We start from the raw sequence: 19,224 nt of genomic DNA on the forward strand, positions 1-19,224 counted from the left end.
TATTTTGTCCGGGATTAAAATGCAAATTTCTTAAAATGAAAAAAAAAATAACATGTCAATTTTGACAAAATTTGTACTTTTTTTGACAATTTAAAAATCGCCCTATAGTCGTCACACATGCACTCCAATATCAACCTAGCGCTTACCTGCATATATCTCAAAGACGAATTTGTTTGTGTCGTTACTTTTAACAGGATGTGTGACGACGTGATTTCCAACCAATGGTATTGATGCCTGTAAAATAAAGGCGATAAACTATGCGTATCCCAAGGCTTAGCATACGCTAGGTTAAGATGGGACAGTCCCGATTTAAAACCTTTCCTGGTGTTCCGTCCGGCCAGGTTGTGTGTCCTGGGTCAAGATAAACAGTTATTTCAATCAACAGGGTACGTGACGTTGTTTTGCACAATGTGCGCAAAAATGTGCGCAAAAATGTGCGCAAAAATGAGAGTAAGACGAGAAGACTTAGTGGAGAATAGTTAGTGAAGAAGGGAAGATGAGTAGAGTTAGAAGACAAGAATTAGAGGAGAAGAGTTATAGTAGAAAATTAGGAGAAGAAGATTTAGAGAACAAGAGGTAGAAAAGTAGAGATAGAAGAAAAGAGTTAGAGTTAAAGGATGAAGAGTAACAGAAAAACAGTTAGAAGAAGATCCATCAAATTATGCCCTCATCAAACCTATTCCAAAATGTGCGCACATTCTGAAAAAAAGTACGCAAATATTTGAAGCCATTTTTAAATGCATTTTTAAATGCCCGCACATTTTTGCGCACATTAAGTAAAAAACGGTCGCATCCCCTTCTTATGTCAATGCCGCTGCGCGAACGGCGGCGCTTTTCAAGGCTGTATGGTGCGTATCACACGCCCACAATAAAACAACAAATTAAAATTAACAATACAACTGGCGTACTTATTACATACAACACTAGTACCCCGGGGCTATTATCCCGGTACCCATTCTCCACGGGTCATGAAATGTGGTGCTTTTGCATTAATAAACTATGAAGTTGGATTTAATATGCTAAACCCTTTATATCTTATAGATCTCCTCAAATATAACTACAGTTACATTATTAGCGTAATTAAGGAAACGTCTTTGACTTTAGCATTCAGTTCGATTTTTTGTGACGCATTTCTGTCTATGGTACACACCAGAAATGAGTAAGCAACATCACAAAACTGAGTGACGACATCGAAATACTCAAACGTACGACGATAGTTTTTACAATTGAAGTAAACTTCGATGTTTGTTTCAAAAAAATTATTTTTGTCCCACTCGGGGGGGGGGGGGGGGGGGATGTAATGAAATATGGCATAATAGTCAGGCAGCACATTTCTTACTATGTATTTTCCATCCATATCCTTGTAGTAGTGTAACTGATCCCCGTTTAAAATAAACCATCTCGAGTTCCAGGTTTTAATGGTACCACCTTGTTTCTTTAGAAATCCACTCTTCGTTGGCAAATGTCGATCAGTCAGAGATCCGAGTGTCTCTTTAGTTCTTATCCTACTTCCCTCAGGAAGGGGAGTTAACCTCACTTTTGGTAATCCCGATTCTTCGCTTTCTGCAAGCCTGTGGTTGTATTTTAGGGTTAATTATATTATAACTTTCCGCAAACTATTGTATCTATAAGGAACTGGTAAAGGGTATTTGATTCCGAAACGGATTCCAATATTTTGCAAATAGTACTGCGCTTCGATCCCTGACGTTTTCAGTGTGGCCAAATAAGCAAAATTAATCAACTTGAGTGCAATGCGCAAGTGGCGCACTTGGCTGAAATTGGAAAAGCCTAGGCCTATTTATCTTTGGCTTTTGATGTTATATATTCTCACAAATTTACGCTTTAAGTGAAAAACACTACGTTTGATAAAAACACTTCACTGTAATGTTAAAATTATTATGGTATTGATAAACTAGTCATGCAAAGCAGAAATATCAATCGTATAGTTAAATATAGTTACAATGTTAACCAACGACACAATAACATCTACGACAAAATAAGTAAAACACATAGAAAAACTAAAGCACCCCTTGAAGTTTGAGTAATTAACACATTTAGAAACAATACTTAGTCATACCTTTCAAAGGAAGAATCAAAACTACAAGAGCGCGTTTTGACATTTGAAGGGGAAATTCGAGATCCCGATTTAGGAGATACTAATATTTGGAGTGGGTTTTCGATAGATTTTGATGCACCCGGAGTTGTAGCAATATCAAAAGGAAATTTTGAGTATTCATCTTTTTGTTTGATCTCGCATTCAATGGGACTGCTCAGTTTACCAGGGCCCATCGACAATCTGCGCATTTTCCCCATACGACCTTTGACAGAACGTCTAATAGTTTTCTTGAAACCTTCTGACGACATGCTTTGATATCAGCGGAAACACGTGACTAACGAAATAATTTTAGCTTAGCTCGTGTTGCTAACATTACTAAAATATTATTCTGCGCAGAAATTTATTTCTTAGAAAAGCGTAATTATGCCTACAATATAGCAGACTGAATTGAATAGGACTTATACATCTTAGAACACGGAATTAGCGAGTGATATTTGGGTTATTAATTAAATCTCCTACGATCATAGAAGTAATAATGTCTGTCAACACAATTTTTAATTAGCCCTATACCTTTCCTTGACCTTGAGAGTTTAAGAATATATTGACAAATTCTTACTGTTTTTACAAATATAAGTTATTTTAGCTGTTCTAACAAGCATAAATTCTACTTATAATCTAGAAACACGGCAACAATTTGTAAACGGTCTGTTTATTAGATAAGTTGCGCAGTAGTAGTTTCCTGTTCTACGGTAATACATCTGTTTGCATTATTGAATATGGTGGTGGTGGATCATTAGTTTAGCAGCTCACGCCCTGTCATTCGGTGACGAGTACATCTGATCAGACAGTTAGAAATACTGTGGAGTATTTCGTCAATGCGACTAATCAATGAGTCACAGACTGCTACGGCCTACGCAGGGCACCTGATATTACATCGCCTTATGTCATACAAAATCTCTAATCACAACCACGACGTAGGCCTATATTCTAAACATATTCGACAACAGGAAACGTGTGTTTAAATATATATGTGTCAGATAAACTTTTGCGTTTGAAAAAATTTCACAATTATCAGAACGTTATTCGTAAACCGGACATTTATTATAATACATTAAAGTGTATATAATACATTAAGATTAAGGCATAACTTTTTTAAATTAAGACATTTGCCAACTTATAGATAAACATTTTATTATTCCGCTCCCAATGTATTTCTCTTACATATTTTCTACTTGACAACAAGCTAACGCCCAGAGACCAGGGCTGCGGAATCGGCTAAAAATAACCCAAGTCCGACTCCGGCCGAAAAAATAAACCCGAGTCCGACTCCGTTCAAATGTGCGATTTTGTCGAGTCCCGAGTCCCGCCCTGACTCGACAACATGTATTCCTCCAACTTACGTAACTAAAATAACGTAGATATTCAGCAAACCACTTATAGGGGTGTCGTATAATTCATTCACTGACAATACATGGTTGAAAAATATTACATCATATGCTATTCCACCTTTACAATTTCCAGTTAGCGGCAATATCAGTTTTTAAATTTGGTACTGCGTATGAGCATGTCGGACTCGGGACTCGGGACTCGGGACTCGGGACTCGGGACTCGGGACTCGGGACTCGGGACTCGGGACTCGGGACTCGGGACTCGGGACTCGGGACTCGGGACTCGGGACTCGGGACTCGGGACTCGGGTAGTTTTACGCGGTCTTCTTCGAATCCCGAGTCACGAGTCCGACTCCAGAAAAGCAAACCGACTCCTCGAGAAATTTTGCAAAATTTTACTCTTTTTACGTCATTTTGATCATTATGATGTCATAATGTATATGACTATGGCAACAAATCAAAACATAATATTCATCATTTGCATAAGTTCAGTAGAACTGTAAGACGGTTCTCACTTTAAAAGAGAGTTTTTTCTGATTGAAGTGATCTGTTTAATGGTGGACAATATACAAAAAAGAAGTTCAAAAAAGAGGCAAGAGAACGTTTGGTGCTGACCGTTTGCCTCACCGAAATTGCGTGTCGGCATTGTTGCTGAAATTTGAGGAAACTAGAAGTGTATGAGACAAACCTCAAAGTGGCAGACATACTATAGCTACAGAAAGAGTGCTACATGACATTACAAACAAGCTTCAAAAAAGTCCAAGAAAATCTTTATGGCGTTTGTCACAAGAATCTGGTCTATATCGGGCCAACACACAGAACAGTGCATCAGATTAAATTTCATCCGCACAAAGTCCAATTAAGTGGTTCACCAACTGAAACCTCGGGATTCAGACAAATCCCAAGACAAAGGAAAATCAACGGACAAAATAACAAGCGTCATCCAAAGAATTTAACCTGATAAACCTCAATGTGTTTGACAATATGCAGAACCGCTGCAATTTGTGTCAGCAAGTTAACGGCACACACTTCCAACAGTTATTGTAACATCAGGACTTAATACAAGTTATGATATTCAGCCTAATTATTTCACAATTCGAGTAAGGCCTGTCTGTAATTTGCAGTAAATAATATGTTTCTAGGAAAGGTTTTTCTTTACTTACGTTGTATGAGGTTACTGCACTGTTTCTAGTAGAATCCGTATGCGTCCGATACTAGAATGGCATCGGGGCAGTTGCGATACCAATTTAATAGAGAAATTTTAGTTATGATTTGCGACAAAACGTAGACACACTCAACAGTGGTTCTCAACCTTTTTCTTCTCGCGACCCCTTTTAAGTTTTCGATAATTGTCGCGACCCCCCAATTATAGTGCATAATAAATAAACTTAGGTATATAAAAACACATTTTAAAATTAGCAAAAAAAAAATCTAGACTACGATTGTTTTAAAATTTGGCTTAAATGTACTATGCACAACAACAAGCTAACGTAAAGGTTTGAGCCAGGGTTACCAGATGCTTGGTTTAGGATTAGGACAATGTTGGTGTGAAATTCGGACAAAAATGGGAATTAAAGGAGTTAAATGGGGACTGGCCAAAATTCCTTACAAATTTGCAAAACGGTTAGTCGTTAACAGCAGTGCAATAATAAAGCTTTCCGTAAATTATATTTCCTTTTTCCAAAACTGCAACACCAAAATTTGATTACCGGAATTCTGTGGATGTTTTGGAAAAAGCTATGTAAAAAGTTATGATACCGCTGAAAAGTAGAAATACTTTGCCTGTAACCTATTGTAAACCTAGCACAAATTTTATTGTAAGTTGGCCTAAATTTTAATTTGGAACTAAAGCGCCCTATACTGGTACCACACTTGACGCTTTTGTGCTGCACATAATTATTGTAGAAATACGCATCAAAATATTTTTTTTGGATTTACGTCGGTAAAGTTGGTATAAATAAAGTTTGGAGGCCTCGTGAGTCCGCCGTGGTTTTACTTCATCCCACAATGTTTCAAATAAATACAGCCCAATTAGGACAGAAAGCTTACTGTCCTAATGATTTACAAACCGTCGGACATAGCAGTAAAAATTAGGACAATTTATCATTTTGTTCCGAATTTTAGGCCATCTGGCAACCCTGATTTGAGCGTCCATTCATCTTTATTAACGTTGTTAGACTGAAGCAAGGCCTGATTCATTAATTGAAAAGTGTAATGGTGACGTCATAAACACGACTGGTTCAATGCAGCAAAAGCCACACAAAGACAAATGTTAGACTGGCAGTTACTTTTTCTCCTTCTATATACTGCTAAACTTTTAGTTCATATGCCTAATTTTTATTACCGTCACGCTCATAACCAAATTGCCTAAGTCATTTTTTATGATTTTCAGAGTGTTTGCCCAAGTCACTCCTTGTTACCATCTCGATCCATAGAAAAAGTGCCTAAGTCATTTTTTTGCACAAGCGCATGGAAAATGACCTACAAACGACCTGAGCACTTTTTCTGTGGATGGGGATGGTAACAAGGAGTGACTGAAGCAAAAACTATGAAAATGTGAAAAAATGACTTAGGCAATTTATAGTTATGAGCGTGACGTTACTATTTTCTTTTTAAAATTCTACACGGCGACCCCCCCCAGACAACCCCTTGGTTGAGAACCACTGCTCTACAATGACAGCTAAATTTATAAAACTAGTAGCAAAAGAAACTTTGGCCTAATAACATGGAAAAATGGGGCATGACCCCTTCCCCATCCCCCTGGATCAGCCCATACCCGGAAGATTTTTGAATAATGTGCAAACGGCAACCGTTTTTTTATAGGACGCGAAGTGAAAGTTTTGAATGAATTAATTGCTCCGCAAGTTACGGATAATGTTGTCTCTTGGTTTTCCATCCGATTTACTGTATGTACTACCGCCCCCCTATCGCTCCTCAAAGATTTTCGACCCCAATTGTATCTCTTTCGCCCCAAGGGGACCATATCGTCCATTTTGAAAACCTATGGTTACATCAATGTATTCCTAACACGTAAAACAATTAACAGAAAAATATAATATTTTTTATTGGTTAAAAATTTTAATATTTATTTCAAAAAAATCGCCCTAATTATAACAATAGAGCTAGAATATTTAAAATCGAACAAAAACTAGAAAGTGATTTAAATCCCGGTTGCAGCACTACGTGCCGAAGCAAAACTTACTTGTTAGTATTTTGTTGACGTGCTTTCAGTCTCGCGGGGAAACGCACACTTTTAATGCGTGAAAACTTCTTTAGTTGTTCTCCAGCGCTTCCAGTTGCAGCATCAAATATTGCGCCGACCTTTTGTTTTTGAGCAACAGCCTTAGAAATCTTTTTTTTTAAGTTATCTTTTCGCTTGTTTTTTGAATCATTACTTCCGTGAACTGGAGAAATGTTAGGTGTCGCTGTGAACGACAGGAGGGAATGACTGTCATAATTTGCAAGACCTGAACTTTCGCCGTCTCCTACCCAACTTTCAAGTGAGTTTATACTTCCCAAAGACAAACTATCTAAAGTAGCAGTGCTTCCTCCTCTTAGTATGGACACCTCCTGATCATCGGTGCTTACCAAGTGTCTTCGCACATTAGAAGTTGCAAAATCAACATTTTTTGCATTATTGTAATTAGTTTGTTGTGCAGTTGTGTTTTCACAAAAAGGATCGCGTTCGAAAACTGCGGCAGGTTTCTCGAGACTGCAGTCGTCAACCAGCACAACAGAATTTTTTGTCGCATGAACGTGATCGTCCGATAGGTCTTTGTTGAAAGCAGACTCAATGATTTCCTGAAGTTCGGAGCCAATGTTATTTGACCCTCCGTTGCTGCTTTCCACTGAACACGTTTGGTAAAGTTTATGACGTTGAGGTTTTGCTGGCGGTGAACGAGGCCTACCTAGATTTCTGCAATATATTGCAAATTCTGCTGCCCCAGATTGTTCCGGTTGAACCTGAATTTGGTTTTCAGTAAAATTTGTAGTTTCGCTCACGGGTTTATCAAGTGAAGAGCGTTCAGTACTGGCTTTACAATGATTTTTACTGTCTATGGCAGTTATAACAGAATGAAGAAAATTGTTATCGTCGGAAACCATTTCTTTGCTGCAAGAATCCATGATATTAGGCAAAAGATTAGTCCGAAGTAATATGAACAATGTAGGCTACATGTCAGTCACGATGCTTTGCCAGCTGGCTCCCACGTTAATAATAACAAAATAACCCTATTATGCAAGATTAAAACAGCCTGAACATAGTACCTAAATAATTAAACGGTTGCGTGGGTTGATGTATGTATATGTTAACCACCATCCACCAACCGTATATGTTGCCTATCGCTTCCTTGTTGCTATAGCTTGCCGGAACAAAGTAGGCTGGGTTACAGGCTATCGACTAAAGGAAATAAATAAGTTACCGGGCTTTTTTCAAGTATTTACGTGATATGCCACGTAACAACAGTAGATGTAGGTGTGAGCATTTTATCGCATCTATTTTACAAACAAGAAAAAAATTATTAAAACATAATTTTACGATAAATATTCTTACATCAAACAAGTATTCCTGTACGAACTAAATATTTTATGCACATGCTGTTAAAATCTACAACTGTTAATTATTGCTAATATTATTGGTCAAGTAATATATAATTTATTAGTAAATAAATTTGAAAATTGTTGCGTGGTACCCCAAAAATGCTTCTCCAGAAGTCTGCGGCTGACCTCAGTTTGCTTTCTGTTATTTAACTGTCAAATCCTGTTATTTGGTAATTTTTTCTTAGTTAAAGTCCGAGTTCTTAACATTACAACTCCCCGAATTTTCTGTCCTGCCCAGGCACGGATCCAGAAGGGGCACCATAATAGCCCTCCAAACTATATGTTTTTACCAACTTTTACTAAGTCAATGCAGATTTCTTTAGCGCTGCCTACGAAGTGCTATTTTTGTTAAAATAGAATACAAAAGCCATTATTACGAGCAATACGCGAATCTATTTCATGTGCCTATTGTGACACTTATCCTTTACTGTTTGAACTGTTTTTTTGTCACTTTAAAACAACAAATATACGCAATTTGTGTTCCATCTTTGCGCAAATAGACTGGGTTTCAGTTACACACGAGTTCGCTCGAGTATAGTAAAAGTTTTACATTATAACGCAACTTTGTGACGTCATCTATGAAAATTTTCATGTACCTTCAAACGGAAATTCTGGTCCGCCTTCTCCTACCATACCCAGAAATACGATGTTAGACCTATTCTGATCTGCTGACTTTTCGTCGAAACCTGTCTCAGCCAAATTAAAAATCAAGTTCCACGTTTCATTGCAAATGAAGTGAATATTTCAAATTAATAAAATCTAAAGCTATATAACATATGTTTTTTGTTTTTGTTAATAATCCTCAACAAATTAGCAACAACCCTAAAGACCAGGAAGTAATATCAAGTGTTAGGGGTGCTCATTGTTTGCTCTGCCTTTTTAATTTTGGCTGATAGTTAGTTCCAGAGCGTTTAGGTTTTATGTTACTTGATCCAAAATAAATTAATTGTCAGACCGTGTTGTCTGGGCCAACGCTGTTTCATGCCGATGCAGTTATCGATCACAATGAAGCAATAAATCGATTTACCCACGAAATCCAATAGGGACGGATGGGATTTTTAAGCAATGTTAAAACGTGTTCAATTTAGAACCATGGATAGCCTACTACCTACTCCAGCCGATAATTATGCCAAACTATAGGTGAGTGTTTAGGATAAAAACTATACACAATACTAAACGTTAAGTTTGATCTGTTCGTTGCATTCAGTGAGTTTACATCCAAGTAACAAATAGGAACTTAATCAAACCTTTGTCTATATCTTTTGAGGAAAGGCATTGGTGTCATAAAATGAGTAAATCATGTATGGTGCCCAAAATAGTTTGTAATCAAATTTTGGCAGAATTTGTCTGTCGCAGTAGCGCAATACACTGGGTATTTCGAAAAACCTGGATTTAATTATTAATTTGATTTTAAAAAACAATACTTTATTAATCCAAATTTTATTTAAGAGACAAATGCCAGCAGTGAAGAATTAAAGGCACAGCCCAACAACTTGAAGTTCATCTCATCGTATTTTGCCATCGATGAATTAGCGTTCGACTTCCTTAGTGACGGTTCACAAAGTAAGCAAAACTAAGCATGTTACACAAATTGGCGCATAATTATGCTCTACTAAACCTTACGCAAATAAGAACGTTCAGCAAAAGCTTTACTATATTTTTTTGTAAAATATTTTTCATACTAATTCAAGGAACGATACAAAATGTTTTAACAATACTTAAATGCCAAACAACTTCCATACTTTAGTAAAATCTAGCACTGATGCTTTCAACAAACTAACTACACTGGGCCTAACATTGTCATTATCCGTCAAGAAAGCTATCTGTATGTATAAAAGCATAAGTTGAAAGCCTACTTGACGTAGTTTATGCAAAAATAAATTACCCAGTTTTATCTTAATTAACTTATGAAACTGAAGTCAATACAGCGCTAGCTCCAGTTAGCTGGAGCGGGTCACATGTAACGACGCATTGGAGTGAGGGCAAGCACGAGCGGAAATGAGAGAGAAACGGCTCAGTGCTACAGTCTGTGCGTTGCAAACCTACCAAGAAATCACAATAGCGTCACAACAATAACGAAGAGCTATCACGATGCAAAAGTATGAAGGGTGTAGACATAGGTGTGAAGTTTTAAAACATCGAGTGTTCAAAAATCTCTCATAGGCCTATTTCATCTAATTCTAGTGTTTAAAACTCTGGTATATAATTATATTATTAGGGCACAAACCTTTTAGCTGATGGCGACCGCGTTGAGTCTTTATTTTTCTCACGGCCGCCTGTAAAATATTTGTTCGAGATACTATAAAACTTAACATAGGCCTACGCTGTCGTCGCACTAAGTGGAACGACACACCTGTGCGGTAACAAATTTATTTTGTTTGCGCAGTTATTTTGCTGCAATACAATAGTTTAAATATAAATATATGCAAACATTGCCGCAAAATAACTTAGCATATCAATGGCACCAAGTCACTGCTGTCTTACGGGATGCACCTCCAGTACCAGGAACTCAAAGTCCTAAAAACATACATAAGTATCTTGCTTCAGTGTGCACAAGTCATGTTGGACAACTAGTAATAAGGAAAGATTTCACAGAGAGACAAAAGTTTTTATTGTCTATGCGAGATGTGCTGCTGGAGGTCATTTTAAAGAAATGCTTCGCAGAGAGACGCAGGTTTTTTGTGCAACATGGCATATACAAATAACAGGCTAATTGAGGCAACCAATACCCGCATGCGAAAAACGCTAAAATGGTACCGCGGGTATAGTCCAATGTGAACATTTTGTTTTAAACTTATGATATTTTGTTTGGATATCTTTATGGTCATATTTTTTTTAATTTGTAATAGGGCAGCAATTTGTAAGAGATGAACTTTCAGGCTTCAGATATTATTACACTGAGTAACAATATTTTTTGGGGGTTTACCCAATTTCCTGGTCAATTACGACCAAATAATTTCAAAAATCACATTTTTTCTTTTCCAACATTGCTTTTGTCGTTGAGAAAATGGATGAGAGAATGGAGTTAAACTAAATGGATAAATTTATCATACTGTGGGCTATTCATCACTATTTCCTATTCGTGGGCGCCCGCAGGGGGGGGGGGGGGCAAGGGGGGCACGTATTATTTATAAGTGTAATATGTATCACTTATGAAGGATCAAAATATTATACATTATCCATTGCCCCCAGTGGCGCATCCAGGGGGACGGGAGTTCTTAACAAACTGTTCGAAGCGGCGTGCTTTTTAAGTAATTGGGTCACGCGTCTTAATCTAATGAGAAACCAAAATCGAGCGCAAAACGCCGTTCTTCGTCTTGTCAAACCTTCTTTTTTTTTTCTCACTAAAAAACGTCGAGTTATACGCAGTTTGTTCCTCGCTGTTCGGTCTCTGCGCTAATATCCGATGTTGGTGTAACATCGACATTTGTTTAACCGAAGCAGATTCTTAAAAGGAGATAATGGTGACTGTCGTGCGCGTTTCAAATTCTCCATTTATAAGTAATGATGGTTAACGCAAAATTATGCTCTTTAAGCATACTCTAAGTCAGGGGTCGGCAACCTTTCGTACGCAGTGTGCCAGTTTATGAATATTGTCAAAATATTAACAACTCGCGTGCCAAACATTTTTCTATGTTTGGTTTCGCACTGGCAATCAGAGCTGCAAAAAAAAAATAATAATCCTGTTTCCTTGTGCGTTTTAAAATGTGGCAACCCTAGATTAAACGTACTGTGAAACCTTCTGTTCTGGAATTTACCAATTCTTTAAACCTTCTTGAGCCTCGCAACTGCATTAAAAATGTTGTGGAACAGCAAAAGAAAGTTCATAGTGATGCTTGGAAATAAACAGTAGATAATGCGTTTGGCCATTTTATTACATTTTGACCAGCTTACGCGTTTGAAAAGCAAATATTATCTTTCTCTTAAAGACTTAAAATGGTTTAACGCCTAAGGTTTGCTATACTTTTGCAAACTTTTACTCGGTAAATTTTTACCATGGCTTGGTCCGAGCAATCACTGTAGGCTTTAAATCTGTAGTTTCAAACAATGTGAAAAACACTATTATGTGCCTAATACGCAAACTATTAAATTGAAAGTTTTGCTAGTTGTTTAGGCCTGATGTTGGTATGTTGGTTAGAGCAACATGCACAACAGGTGCTAACAGAGAGGCGTACACTGCCTCAAGATTTCGTATTTAAATTTGCGGCGGTAAATACATCCTATTGACACTTGATTATTAGGCAAAGCTTATCGCGAATAATTGGTCGCCCGAAAAAACGCTGACGCCGCATTTAAAGCCAGCATTATAAATGAGTCGCCGATATTCTGCTATGTTGGTATGTTGGTTGGAGCAACATGCACAGCAGGTGCTAACAGAGAGGCGTACACTGCCTCAAAATTTCGCATTTAAATTTGCGGCGGTAAATACATCCTATTGACACTTGATTATAAGGCAAAGCTTATCGCGAATAATTGGTCGCCCGAAAAAACGCTGACGCCGAATTTAAAGCAAGCATTATAAATCAGTTGCGGATATTCTGCTTTGAACATCCCTACTCGCAATACTTCCGTGCGTTAATTGTACGGTGGGTGAAACTTTATTCACGGCCTTACCTCTTTGTGTATTATCACGACAATACGATGAAATACGATTCGGAAAATATTTGAAAAAACGTATTTGGAGAATATTTGCTATTTGCACCTGTTTCGTATGTTACTCCAATCCAACATATCAACACACAATTTTAAGGTGTGTAGGCCTGGTGTTGATATGTTGGATTGGTAACATGCGAAACAGAGGGAGGTGTATATTGCCACCAGATTTCACATTTAAATATGCGGCGGTAAAATATGTTGTTTCTTAAGGGCATTTTGCAATTTTACTAAAGTCCCAGTTTTGGACGAGTCACAATGAAAGTCTTACGCGTGGGACAATAATCCGGCGCGTGCAACGTTCATACAGTGAAGTGGCTTGTCGTAAACTAGGCGCATGCGACTTGCCTTTTAGAAAGAAGCTTCTCTTAGTAAAAAAAAATTATTGCTCTTACAACACAACATATTTTACGGCCACAAATTTAAATGCGAATCCTGGAGACAGTGTACACCCCTCTCTGTTAGCACCTGTTGTAATTGTTGTTCCATCCAAACATATCAACACCAGGCGTGAGACTTATTGTGCGAAGTGGCTTGTCTAGTAAAAGTGGACGCATGCGACTAGCCTTTTGAAAAGAGGCTTCGCTTAGTAAAATAACTTATCGCTCCAACGAAACAACATATTTAGCGTCGCAAATTTAAATGCAAAATCTGGAGGCAGTGTACGCCTTTTTGTTAGCACCTGTTGTACATGTTGCTTCAACCAACATATCAACACCAGGCCTACACAACTTAAAACTGTACGCAGGAAAAGGTGGCGTATTATTAGGCACATAAACGTGTTTTGCATATTGCTCGAAACTACAGATTTAAAGTCTGTTATAACTGTGATTGCTTGGACCAAGCCATAGTAAAAATTTACCCAGTAAAAGTTGGCAAAAGTATAGCAAACCATGGACGTTAAACCATTTTAAGAGAATGATAATATTTGCTTTTTAAACATGTTAGCTGGCCAAAATGTAATAACATGCTTGTACGCATTATCTACTTAAATTCTATTTATCAAATATATGTTTCGATCATTTCCCAAGTACTACGACGCCATGTTTTGAACCCCTTTCGCGTCAAAGCCAGAAGGTATAAGTGGCAGTGTTGTAAACAAGTCATTTTAAAATGACATAAGTCCTAGTCAAGTTATTTGTAAAATAACTTAAGTCCAAGTCAAGTCTTTTCGAATAAATAACAAGTCAAGTTCCAGTCAAGTCATAATTAAAGCAAGTCAACTTCAAGTCATGTCCTTGTCACAAAAATAAAACGTTAAACTATTAGAATTTTTAAACTCGTATGACTATGAACAATAACTGAACTAAAAAATAAGGAAAACGGAACATACGGTATAGCAAGCAATTTGTTTTTGTGCAAAAATTGGACAAATAGCTTAATTTAAAAAAAAAATACTTGCTTTATTTCAAACCCAAGTCAAGTCAAGTCATTTGTCCGAAAGACTTAAGTCAAGTCAAGTCATTTAAAAACAGTGACTTAAGTGCACTTAAGTCAAGTCATTGACTTAAGTCATTACAACACTGGTAAGTGGGGAAGTTTTCGGCCCATATCTGTTTTTGCTTGCAGAAACAAGTTAAGGAAAAAATATAAAATATATAATATAAAATATACAATACAAAATATCAAAAAATAAAATGAAAATTGAAAAAAAAAAAAAAAAACACCAAGCCCTGAAAATATACCCCCTGACAAAATATACAACAACCGCACCCCCGTCTAGTTCACTAGTTGATTTTGAGCTAAAAATATTATGTTAAAACGGTCTAATTTAACTTACCAAACGGAAATTGGAATCGCTAGAATTAAATGATAACGCACGAAGCTAACGATGTTTGCAATTACACGAATAAAACAGGCCAAAATTACAATTTGGGCACTGTGAAAGGAAAATATGTTTTTACCGAAATTGGTAACGGCAATAATTATTTTATCGTAACGCGGATCCTTCTGACTTCATATATAATAACCACTGAAAGTTTTTACCGGAATTGGTAACGGCAATAATTCTTTTATCGTAACGCGGATCTGTCTGACTTCATATATAACCACTGAAAGTTTTTACCGGAATTGGTAACGGCAATAATTCTTTTATCGGAACGCGGATCCTTCTGGCTTTATATAACCACTGAAGGGTTGACTGAGCGAAACGTCGGGACCAAGCCCTACAAACCGAAACTGTCCCGACTAAACGATACAATGATATGTCAACCATACATATAAATACATAGTGTAGAAATATTTAATTAAATTTCATGCATTTAACCCCAAAATAAAAAATAAATAAAGCTTCTCACAACAACAACACACATAGAAATACTCTGCAGGAGCGTGTTTAACATTTCCCATTTCCCGCCAAATCTTTACATTTTCTCTGCTAAAGTTTTGAGTAATGTCACTGTGAAGTAATCAAACTAAAGTATGTTATTGTAATTTTATGGCGCTGGTCTAGAATCCTACCACAATTATTAAATCAACGCACAATATTTGGGTTAAGGTGCGAGTTAGCGTTTGGGTGTGGGTGGGTCAGGTATTATTATATTTAATAATAATACTTGACCCACCCTAACCCAAAATACTAACCCGAACCGTAACCCAAATAATGTGCGTTGTGGTAGAATTCTAGACCAGCGCCAATTTGGCGCTCGTCTAGAATCCTACCACAACGAACATTATTTGGGTTAGGGTGCCGGTTAGCGTTTGGGTTTGGGTGAGTCCAGTAATAGTGTTAAACAATATTACTTGACCTACCCACACCCAAACACTAACCGACACCCTAACCCACATATTATGCATTGCTTAATAATCATTTCAACGTTGTGGTAGGATTCTAGACCAGCGCCGTTTATTCTTTATTTATTAATAATGCCCATCCTAAACTAAAGGCCCGTTTACACTACAGCTGCACTGAGCGGAGCTGAGCTGCACTGGGCGTGAAATTATTTTCACTACAGCTGCAGTGAGCTGCGCTGGGCGTAAAAATCGCCCCAAAACGTAACGTGTTTCAATAGCTGCACTGCGGGCTTGAGTTTAGCAAAGCGTGAAAATCGCTCCAAAGCGTAACTTTAAGCTAGCTGCAGCTGCTGCACGGGGCTTGAGTTTAGCAAAGCGTAACTTTAAGCTAGCTGCAGCTGCTGCACGGGGCTTGTGTTTAGCAAAGCTTGAAACGCTCGCCACAATAGAATTTAAATGCAAATTACGCTTTGCTCAGCTTAGTGCAGCTGTAGTGTAAACGGGCCTTAACCTAAATAATGTTCGTTGTAGTAGGATTCTAGACCAGCGCCGACATTTTACGTCGACAGTTACACTCTAAGCCGCTGCGGTAGCCTCGTGTTTTGTGAAAAATCCCCATGAAAAGCGTTCAAACGCGAACACCCTACGTCTACTTTCAAACCTATAATCGGCGCTGGTCTAGAAACCTACCACAGCGAACATTATTTAGGATAGGGTTTGGGTAGGTTAAGCAATATTATTGGCTCTGGTCTAGAATCCTACCACAAAGGGATTATTTGGGTTAGGGTGCGGCATGCGGTTAGCGTTTCAGTTGTGGTAGGTCAGGTATTACCTGCACCCTAACCAAAATACTATGTGTTGTTTTAATAATTGTTTCAAGGCGTTGGTCTAGAATCCTACCACACCATTGGAACAATTATTAATGCAACGCACAGTATTTGAGTTATGGTGTCGGTTATAGTGTTTGAGTGAGGGTGGGCCATGTATTATTATTTAATAATATTGCTTAACTTATTAAAACGCTAACCCGCACCTTACCTCAAAATAATGTTTTCATGGTAGGATTTCCCTTACTTCGTTTTTTGCAAGATAATTCTCTATTATAAGTAAATTGTAATAAAAAAAAAAAATAATGGCCATTTCTCATTTGAAGCCATTTGCATAATCAAATCAGATACATATATATATATATATATATATATAACTAATATAAGCATACAAGAAACATGCTATACTTATATCAGGTTGCACTTTTTTGACCAACATACAGTGACCATGTTGGAAAGTTGGCAGACTTGCTGCTACACGACCGTGGCTTTTTAAAACAATTTCGGTTTCTACCATGGGTGAAGTTTACGCAGCTCAAAATTGTGTAGCTGTAATAAAGTTACAGCTAAATTTGTACGGCTGTAAAAAATATTTCCAAAAATTGTGTAGCGGTTTGCATCAAGCGCTTTTAAATATTTTGATTAAATAAATTTCCCATGACTATCTTATTTTGGAGTTTCTTAACTAAGCATAACAATATGGCACCAAAAATACATCTTCGTTTTTGAATGTCAAGCCAGACCTTTTTTCTTCGTAGTATGTGTGTTTGAAGAGAACCTGCTGTGTTGTGTTTAACCAATGTCACTTGTATGTTGCATATATACTTATAAATAGCTGGTGAAATGCATTTCTTAGGCCTGCTGTTTTAAAAACATAAAATAGCAAATAGCTTTCTAGAGCAGTGGTATATCAATTAAAAACTTCTTTTTACTTTCAGAACATTTTTGGATTGGGAGAAAGTGTAACATGATTTACTACTATTTTGAGTTTGTTCTATCAAAAAAGTAAAACTTGACGGCTAAACTCTAACCATGCACATCAAAAAGGTTTGTTTTTTAGGGGGGGGTCTAATTATGACTAGGGTGATTATTTTTTTACTTGTCAAAACTTACACATTAGGTCATAATTTGTCAAAATTGTTTAAGTCAAAACGATTAAAAATGCACATCAATTTATGAAATTAAAAATTACAGCTATTTGAAATTGCCATTCAGTTGAAATTATATCAAAAAATCAGTGTTGAGTTATATTTAACGACATTTTAACTGTATTTTATCTTTATTCGAGTATATACGGTATACCTGAGCTTGTAAAATTAACCCTGACCTAGTTTATTGCAATAGGTTCAGCTCCTGCACGAAATTTCCAACAAAAAAGTGCATAAATCAGATAGGCCGAAGACCTTTTTTTTGTCCTTTACATTTTTTAATCTGTTAAAATCCGTGCTCGCTTTTTTACCAACTTCACCTAACTTGCAAGTCCTACGACAAGATGTTGCTATACGCAAACAAATAATAATTAGATTGGAACTTCCGTATTTATTAGATCTTGACTATAATATGGAATTATTTTTGGCTTGCTTTGTCCATCGGACAAATGTTTACGTTGCAATGGAGAGGCGGAGCAATATGCGCGGGAGAGTATGAGTAGCGCCACTATAATCTTAATTAGTTTCTCGCAGACATAAAAATGAGTCTTTTTATTTACAGACGCCTCTCATGCTCTCCCGAGTTTCCTTATTATAATCGCTTTTGCCCTAATAACAATCCTACATAAACTGGATGAGAAATTATCTTATGCCCACCAAAGTTTGGGCTTTTTTTAGCGTTCAAATATTATTAAATCACAATGCACATTATTTGAGCTAGAGCCCTGGTTAGCGTTTGGGTTCGGGTGGGTCAAGTATTATTAATTTTCTATTTCATAGTTCTTTTGTGAGTTTGGAGCCAATAGTTTTTCTTTATTTCTGCCATAAGTTTCCCTAAAGGTCAAATTAGTGCATTGCCATGACCTCAAGGAAAAAAAATGTCAGACTCTTTGATTCCCAAACTGTTGTAGACCGTTTTGCTTAGAACTGCACTAATTAATTAATTAAGATATTTGCGATGCCTCTCGTGCTCTCCCGCGCATTGCTTCTCCCCATCGCAACGAAAAACATCCGTCCGGTGGAACTTCGGAACTTTTCATAGGCTTGCAAGTTAGGGAAATTCAGGAAAAACAGCGCATATTAACAGACTTAAAATAGTGAAGACCAAAAAATGTCCTCCAAGTATCCAATTTGGGCACTTTTTTGTTAAAAATTTTCGGAACCTGCGCACATGGTAAAAAATTAGAGGGTACACTGGGCGCAACCATCTGCTGTAAAACAATAAATTATATAAGTTCCAATTACCCAATAAACGGACAGAATTGAATATGAATTCCATTTGGATTCAATATTCTACTTCCAACATCCCTAATTGTTAGCGAATAAACAAAATATTAAGCCTTCATTCATTGAAGTTAAACATAATTTATTATTGATTAATTAATTAAGACCTTTAATAGGTTTAAAAACAACAAACAGTTTTTGCTAAGGGCAATCGCCAGTTGCGTAAGTCATTGTCAGTCAGCACTCGGCCACAGTAAATTTGTTTTGGTAAGTGGGCGAGTGAAAAATCCCCTGAAATTGCAAAATTGCATTTTTGTAATTAAAACAGGCAAAACATATAATTTAGGTGGGGGCACATAGCCTGGTACACCCTGGATCTGCCCCTGTGAATTTCATAGTTTGTCTATTGTTTATTTAACTGGAAATGCGACCATCATGATGCTTGTTTAGGTCAATTGGGAGTACTTAAGCGCTGCCAGTAAAAGTAGATCTGCAAGCACAAAAAACAATGATGTGATAGTATTTGAGTACTTTTTAAAATAATGTAAAATCTGAAAAAAAAATTGATTTCAGTCAATTGTAGTGCGTAATGTTCC

General features: G+C 37.1%; 2 protein-coding genes across 5 annotated transcripts in view; one reads left to right on the forward strand and one right to left on the reverse strand.

Annotated features, from left to right (window-relative positions):
• LOC146160315 (uncharacterized) overlaps window positions 1-7,697 on the reverse strand; it is a 33,214-nt gene extending 25,517 nt beyond the window's left edge. For 2 of the 4 annotated variants that reach the window (XM_083386061.1, XM_083386060.1), the window contains exons 1-2: window positions 1,340-1,567; window positions 147-234 (exon numbers count right to left, since the gene is read on the reverse strand). In XM_083386061.1, the coding sequence (XP_083242187.1) occupies window positions 147-234; window positions 1,340-1,357 (106 nt within the window). In that variant the 5' untranslated portion in view covers window positions 1,358-1,567. Of the gene's footprint in view, window positions 1-146; window positions 235-1,339; window positions 1,572-2,077; window positions 2,429-6,646 lie in introns of those variants that run through there. The other 2 variants (XM_083386062.1, XM_083386063.1) reach the window with 2 other exon arrangements.
• Window positions 7,698-15,078: 7,381 nt separating this feature from the next.
• The window catches only part of LOC146160316 (structural maintenance of chromosomes protein 3-like), a 41,632-nt gene continuing 37,486 nt past the window's right edge, over window positions 15,079-19,224 (forward strand). The window contains exons 1-2 of the mRNA XM_083385967.1: window positions 15,079-15,115; window positions 17,195-17,303. Coding sequence (XP_083242093.1) covers window positions 17,289-17,303 — 15 coding nt within the window. The 5' untranslated portion in view covers window positions 15,079-15,115; window positions 17,195-17,288. The remainder of the gene's footprint in view (window positions 15,116-17,194; window positions 17,304-19,224) is intronic.

The sequence above is a fragment of the Ascidiella aspersa genome, chromosome 3 (genome assembly GCF_963924565.1).
Source record: "Ascidiella aspersa chromosome 3, kaAscAspe10.2, whole genome shotgun sequence".
NCBI classification, from domain to species: domain Eukaryota; kingdom Metazoa; phylum Chordata; class Ascidiacea; order Phlebobranchia; family Ascidiidae; genus Ascidiella; species Ascidiella aspersa.